At 32.2% G+C, this 8124-nt stretch overlaps 1 protein-coding gene across 1 annotated transcript; it reads right to left on the reverse strand.

The window, feature by feature from the left end:
- Positions 1–1803: 1803 nt before the first annotated feature.
- On the reverse strand, positions 1804–2253 carry LOC131659149 (pathogenesis-related protein 1-like). The gene has a single exon (XM_058928382.1). The coding sequence runs from the start codon at positions 2251–2253 to the stop codon at positions 1804–1806; it is 450 nt and encodes a 149-aa protein (XP_058784365.1).
- Between the last annotated feature and the right edge of the window lie 5871 nt (positions 2254–8124).

Here is an 8124-nt window from a genome sequence, read left to right on the forward strand (position 1 = left end):
ATAGTCCCTCAGAATAAAGATCATAGTCCCTTCGAGTTGATACAATAAAATGCTCTCGTCCCTCGAGTTGCCTTTGATAAATGATGATAGTCCCTTCGATTGCTAAGGTATCCTTACTAGTTGTCTGTTATGACTATTCTCATCAGTTCGTAAGACCTCCTACCCTTTTTATGGTATGGATGGTCTTATGACAAACGATGATCCTCGATGACCCGCACATCCAATGAAAGGACTACCTGCCTAAAAATTGGTATGGATAGCCCCTTCGAACAAAAGACTTAAAGAATAAGAAAGACGAACTTAGGGTAGGTAGCTTTTAACTGCTTGCTCACAATACTTCAAAATGTTTTTCACACCTCTTTTCAAAACGATTTCCAAAAGGCTACACGTATTTACAAGTTAAAGTCCTTATTCAAATTTTTTTTTTCTAAACACACACGACACTTTTCAAACAAACAAAAGTGAGCTAAGCAATTAAGAGCCAGTGGCTAACCATGGATACAAAGGGTTCTCATACTTTCCCTTTGTATAAGCTACCCCCAAACTCAAGCATTTTTAAATGGTCTTTCCTGTTCTTTTTGCCTTTCCAATTGGATAAAATAATAGTCGGTAGCGACTCTTGCTATCTGCACATTTCAAAAAGTCAGTTCTCCCACCGTATTATAGAGTGGATATGGAATCTGAGAGTGATAAGGGGGAACTTAAAAAAAATAATAGGGGGAAAATCCAAAACTCGCCCTATTGGCAGGGGGTGAATAGGTATTATCCCTTAAAAAAAACAAAAAATTTATATTTATCACTATAACTACAACATAATAGCCTTGTCCCACAAAGTATGGTCAGCTACATAAAAAAAATAGGGACGTAAAATAAAAAGATAAATATTTGAATGAGAAGATAAACTGGCTACAAATTTGCAAAATTTAACCATGATTATATTTTATATATGTTTAAAATCAAATAATGATGTTCATAATCATACTTTTCAACTATGAAAAATATATTTTGTTGTTTAACGAAAAAAATATCAACTACTACTTACTTATTTTTTATTGTGTTAGTTATAAATAAATAAATACAAAATATAGAAAAAAATATTTATCTTAGCTAAATATTAAAAAAATAAATAAAACAAATATTTTTCAATGGTAATTATTAAAAAAAAAACAAAAATTGTTATTATTACCTTAAAAAACATGGATTAATTTTTTTATCATTATTATTATAAAGATGTATTAAAAAGGAATAATTAAGTATATAAAAATTTCAACCACCCCCAAGTAAAAGGTAAATAAAGAACAAATATATAAATAAAACCATTAATAAATAACAATTCATCCTCCTCAAAATAAACCAAGTGACAAACCAAAACAAGGACCGTCTAAATGGAAAAAGTGACAAACAAGAAGTCGGGTCGGTGAAAACAAATTATTTAATCCTTTAATAAGTTCAAAATTTTGGAGGAGTTCCAAATCACACTAAAAATATATTAAAATTAAAGGCCAGTAATCTTAAACATCTCACAACTAAAAGAGAATTGCAACTTTCTGTATATAATCAAATAATCGTACAAGAGTTATTTAAATAATGTAGTTAAAAAGAATAAGATAGTTTATGATTATTAAATTGATAAATTAAGTTATCTATGGTTTTTTAGGAGAGATAAGTTAGTGAATACCAGTTGAAAAAAATTATTAAATTTCACCAAAATGAATGCAGTTACACATTATTTTATTATTTAGAAAGATTGCAACACCAAACATGAGACATAATCAAATTATTGTGATTAAACAAATAAAACACTTAGAATGGAACTTCTCCAAGAACGTTGCCAGCAGGATAATAATAGCAAGCAACAAATGTTCTTCCATCATCACATTTCCCTTTGCCACATCCAACACGTCGTGAACTTCCCCAAACCACTTGGGTATAATGACCACATTCGCCACCCTCACATCTCTCTATATACCAATTATATAGGGGTTTTTCAGCCACCCACAAGTTCACCGCATCTACACCACTCAGGTTGCGAGCACTCATTGCAAGATTCTCGCCATACCCGTATGCTTCTTTGTTTGAGGGGACCAGCTTACAATCCTTACATTTATTAACATAATTTTGTGCAAAAGCAGCAATTTTGTCATCCCAAACAAGATTTGTCATATTAATTCCTAGTTCTTCTCTCGCCAAATTGTGGGTGTTGACGTAATCTGCTGGCGAGTCTTGAGCCTTTGTTATATGACACTTACCCATAATGAGTATCAAAACAAAGATACACAATAAAGAAAATGAGCCCATCTTACTTATCAAAATAAATTTCTCAATGTTTGGTGAAAATTGCTAGAGCTATACTGAAGCTTTTATAGAGGAATTTTTTTACACAAACTTTATTTAAAAAATAAGTAAAATAAGAAAACGAATATTTTTTTTAATTTTCATAATTCTTACCTAATTATTTTTATCTATGTTAAAAAAAGTTTGCAATATATATAGTAATATGTATATTTTATACTATATGGAAAAAAATTATTTGTCCTTAAATTAATAAAATATACGAGTCTTCATAAAAAAATTAAATGCATGACCATGACTGAGTTATATTATTTTCAATACACGTCGATTTAGAAAAAAAATATTAGAATGGTGTATATTCAAGAGATATATGCAAAGTTCAATTATAGAATATTTTTATTTTTGACAATAATTCTATTTATATTGACAAGAATATGAATATTTTAACTAAAAGAGAGATATGCATGAACGTATGGGTTATATCAACATAAATATATATCACAAAACAAAATACCAACTATTAAATGATATATATAGAAAAATTTTATATATATATATATATATATATATATATATATATATATATATATATATATATATATATATATATATATATATATATATATATATATATATATATATATATATATATATATATATATAAGAAAAAGTAAAGAGTTGGAGGGAATGAGAAGAACACCATAAATTATACAAGTTTAGTTATAAACGACTTAGTCACGTCCTTATAGCTATTAGTAGTTAATTATTACGAACCCCCTTTTATAATGAAAGATGGTTGAGTACCAACCAAATAATTATACTCAGAATTTTACTGTCGAGTCGCTTATTTTATTACAATTGAGCTCTCAAACCTATCAAGCTTTTAATACCAACTTGACCTTAGACCTTATCTTGATTTTATCACTGGTTAACCAATAATCTGTGGGATTTTACCGTGGGCGGATCTAAAAGCTAAACAAGGGGTTGATCTCACAATCGTCAAACCAAAGCTTTTACGTGTTTATCTTCTAACTAAAACAAATAATCCCTAAGTGGATATAATTTTCAATCTAGATGCAGATAAAAGTCATTTGTGAACTTACAAATCTGCCCTTCTAGAATTATAACTTATCTTCACTCCCAAAAGGAACTTTCTTGAAAAGCACTTCGGCTAAAATATTAGTGAGTGAAATTAAAAGAAAAGGTTAGAGAGAGAGAGAGAGAGAGAGAGAGAGAGAGAGAGAGTGTGTGTGTGTGTGTGTAACACCCTAGATTAGTTGGAGTGATTAATGTGCAAGTAAGATAAAGTATGAATTAAGTATTTGGGAATTAGAAACTTAATTCTAGTAGTGGCATCTTTAGAAAAATTTGATTAAGTTGAAGGTAATGGTGGTAATTCTTAGTTCCTTATATTTAACTAAATTGAAGCCTTGTCTCCCTAATTTCTCTATCATTTCTCTCCTTTTCTATCAGAAGTTGAAATGGAGACTGGGAGAAAGGGAGAGCTGGCTAATTTTGGGAGGAAAAAGGAAACAAAGTATCGAGTTCGCCATCATCATGGCTTGCATGTGAGAGTTTTAGAGTGTTTTTGGAGAATCAAGTGTCGAAGGACCTTGGGGAATCTTCTCATTATTCTTATCATTGTATAACTCAAGGATTTAGGTTCTAAGCCACGAGAGGTGGGTTTTCTTCTTTACTTGGGTAAAACCATGTTAAGAGAGAAATTACATGTAGGGGACCTAGTGTTTGAGTGAGAATCTCATTGGTATGTTTCTCTACTTCTTATGCATGACTTCATTTTTTGTTTGGTCTGTCAATACTTTTTTATATGAGTATGGTTTTGGAGTGTTAGATTGGTATTTTTTCTGGTTTTCCTTCATTTTTCATTTTCCTGATAGCTCGCTTAGCGCCCAAAGGCCTCTCAGGTAAAGCCCCATGTTGTATGGAGCTTAACCCCTTCCTTCATTATTTTCTTGTTGAACCATGATAAACTTGGTTTGCCTAATTTTAGATTTGTTGGTGTTTGAGTGGGTTTTGATATAATCCCCCCGCTCTGGTTTTTTCGTATCAGTAAATTTTTTCTTTATAAAAAAATAGTTAAAACTCTGTGTATGATTGGAAAGTTAGGCATTGTAAAACTCCTATACTTTTAAAAGGAGGTTCGTGGGACAAACCAGTCAATTGCTCTCGTCTTAGTGGAGAATCTCAAGAAGGAATTCTTGAACAGAGTAGTAGTTAAATTCATTAAACCAAACCTCTATAAATCTCTTGGGCTTTTCTATCATCCCTTAACTCTTTACTTTTTAATTATTTATTTTAGTAGCTTTTCTATAAATTTGATTTTCTTATTTCTACTACTTTAATGTTGTTGATTTTGAAAAAGCTTTTTAAACATGAATTTTGTGATAGATATTTGTTTGAAAATTGTTTTTCAAACTCACACTAGTATGCGCTTGTTGGACTAGATGGATGTAAGTTGTTGGTATAACGTTCAAGTCCTAATAACATTTTTTGTTTTTGCTCATAATATATTAATACTAACATGTTATAGAAACTTATAAATTGTTGATACTCTGTCTGTCCTGTATTATTGTCTAATGTTTGGCTAAAACATATAATAGCAGCAAATGGTCATAATGTGAATCTTGCAAGTTTATAAAGAACAAAATAGGTATAAGCAAGATGTTAGATGGAATGTCATGACATCAACTCATGACATCGCGCCTGCAGAACTGGAAGGAAGATTCAGTTTGTATTTAACAGATACAGAATATTCTATGTGAATATTATGTAATCCTATATGGCGCATATTTAAAGGTCAAGAGAATAATTGAAGAATCAGATCAGAAGATTGAAGATTCAGAAAGAATCAGATCTGAATATTGAAGATTCAGCAGTTTCTAATTTAGGAGATAAATTAGGAAACTCATGATTGAAAGACCTTATTTGTAGCAGAATATTTTCTGCATATTTGTAACAGCAAAAGTGCCGCGATTTGTAAGCCCAAATCCAATTTGGGATCAGGTTATAAAAAGGAAACTTTGTAACCTAGTTTTATATAGAAAACCTGGTTGTAACGATGTAGTCATTAGGGTTTCTATAGGTAGACCACCCAGGTTGTGGGATGGCTGCCTTGTCCTTCTTGAAACCTATAGGTTAGAGAAGTGATTGTCCTCACTCGAAACCTGTAGGTAAGAGTTGAGTATTGTAAGCTTGATTGAAGCTGTGAAGCAAGATCAAGTATATGTTCATTGTTAATTGTGTAAAGAGCTGTTACAGGGTTGTAACAGTTAGGTATCACTAGGGAGTGAGCAGAGGTTTTCTTGTCTTGGATGGAGTTTTGAGATAAAGATTGCATTGGGTAGTGACTAGGTAAATTAGAGGTTGTTTATTTGTAAACCAGAGGTTGTTTATATAAAATAGTACTACTGATAGTGGAATCTTCTTCCTAGCTTGGTAGCCCCTAGAGTAGGTAGTTAGACCAAACTGGGTTAACAATTAACTGTGTTATTTATCTTCTGCATTGTTTGTTCAGTTATGAATGTTATGACTTTGTTTATAACATCAGGTTCAGATGTATTAGTTGTTCATGAACAGAACCATGAAAAATTATAATCTGGTTATGTCTATTGAACATGTGTGATCCCAGATCTCATTGACTCTTTTCTAAGAGTAATCAAATAATAGGGGATCCTTCTATTCTGCTTGCGCTACATTAATAACAGATTAGATGTCTTGACATCGTGATTGACATCCGAGTCTGTCATACCAGAATTTTCAATTGGTATCAGAGCAGGCATCCTGTCTATTTTTGGATGAGATCCATAAGGGATAAATTCTGGTTGTGGTAAAAGTAGAAGAGTGTTTGAACAAAGAATGTTCATATTGTATGTTTCATTGAAGTGGAGGAGGGACTTATATGATTAGACCAACCTGACCTAAGAGCTGTGATGCTGGAATGAGGAGTGCTAAGTTCAAGGACTTCATGCGGGAGTGAAAAACTTGAATTTAAAAACAAATTCGACTAGTATCTATGAATAGAGAAGAAGCTCATCAAAACCTTCATGCGGGAGTGAAGATATTGATAAGGTAACCTCTGTTGTTTGTGAGTTTGACAAGTCAGGATTTTGGTTTAGTCAGTTACTTGGTGCAGAAGCAAGCATTGTGCAAGGTTGAGTAGCAATCAATCTGTAGTTGTCATGCTTACTACTAACACTTAAAGTAAGCATTGTGTGAATTCTGTTGAAGTATGACTATTTTCCGCTGCATAGTCTCTGAGAAACCCTAGGGTTATGAAGCTTCAACATAATGTATGGCAGGTTTGGACAGCTATAATTAAAGTGTCAAAGATACTTGAGTATCCTGTCAAGTCCACTCATAATGACATGGTTTATTAGAGCTGATGAATGTCAATTGATCAAGGATATTCATACTTATGTGCAAGTGTGTACCTTGAAATCTTCAAGGTTGAGGTGTTCCTAGAAGGAGGAACAAATGTCCTATTTGATGTTGGGACATTAAGAACTGGTATGCCACTACCAGCTGAAGAACAGATGTTCTAGTGCTAAACTAAGGAAGTGTGAGAACATTGGTTTGGAACCTACTCCTGATCTAGAAGAGGAGACATCTGGCTAAGTTAATCAGGACACGATTAACATGTGCTCAGTTTCACTAAGAAAAACTCGTAAAGGTAATCCTTTCCAATCCTTTATGTTGTACTTTTGAAGAGCTTGTATCTGTAAGTTTCTTCTGATCAACGAAACCATATAAATGTTCATAACCATAGAGCAGTTGTTGGAGCTGAATACTGTATCTCCATCACAGTGAAATATGGTTAAGATTTAGTGCTGTCCTAGTTGTTATCCAGAAAGGGTAGTGTTATGTGTAATACGGTGAACTGACTTTGTGTGATGATTGGTACAGCTTCAGAATCTCTCAAGGAACGTATTGGAATCGATCAAATGCCTTGAATTGACTTGTAATTCAGAATCCGAATTTGACTTTTTCTCCAAATTTTCAAAGCTCTATTAGGGTTCTTATGGCCAGAAAATTGTCCCTTTGGCAATTGATAATGTTCTGTTTATATAATGGAAAGGTTTAGGTCAACAAACTTGGAGGAAATCTCATTGAATCTTTGAAAGGAAATTTGAGAAAATATGATTTTCACTCTTTCTAATTTTGGCCAATATTTGATTCAATCACTCCAATTACAATTGGCACGAATTTTGTATGATTATGGGATATAATTGATGATTAGATATGATTCTTTTACCCCTTTGAATCAAATATTTGATTTTCTTTTAATTTATTTGATTTTAATCCTTTTTTAATTGAATAAAAAATCATAATAAATTAAATAAACCAAATAAAATCGTGGAAATAATGTTTATGGTCTTGGATAACATAAGGATGATGATTGGATCATAAAGAGTTGGGCCTCTTTGCAAAAATATTCATTTTGAAGCCTTTTACTTCACATTTTTCCCCTTGAAATTGCCCAACTTTGACAAGGCATATCTCCCTCAATTTTTAAGATATGGAGGAGTTCTAGGACTTTTTGGAAACCAGAAGATGTCCTCTACAAGCCACTTTGGAAGCTTTTTTTCCATTTGAAGAATTTATCTTGATGATATGGGCTTTGACAAAAACTGCTTTTGGTTGACTTTCGAAAAGGACCTATAATCTTTTGATCCATATCTCTCAAATGAAGCAATTTTAGACTTGGCTTGTGAGAGACAAAATTATAGAGAATTCAAATTCCTTGAAAATGAGCTTTAGATGGGAAATTTTTGATGTTCCATGCAGGAGTTGTGGCTGGTCAAAGTTCAGTTG

The sequence above is a fragment of the Vicia villosa genome, linkage group LG3, assembly GCF_029867415.1.
Source record: "Vicia villosa cultivar HV-30 ecotype Madison, WI linkage group LG3, Vvil1.0, whole genome shotgun sequence".
Taxonomy (NCBI): domain Eukaryota; kingdom Viridiplantae; phylum Streptophyta; class Magnoliopsida; order Fabales; family Fabaceae; genus Vicia; species Vicia villosa.

Bases quoted from the DNA above. Each gene is read 5' to 3' on its own strand.
- LOC131659149 (XM_058928382.1), bottom strand. From the start codon at position 2,253: ATGGGTAAGTGTCATATAACAAAGGCTCAAGACTCGCCAGCAGATTAC.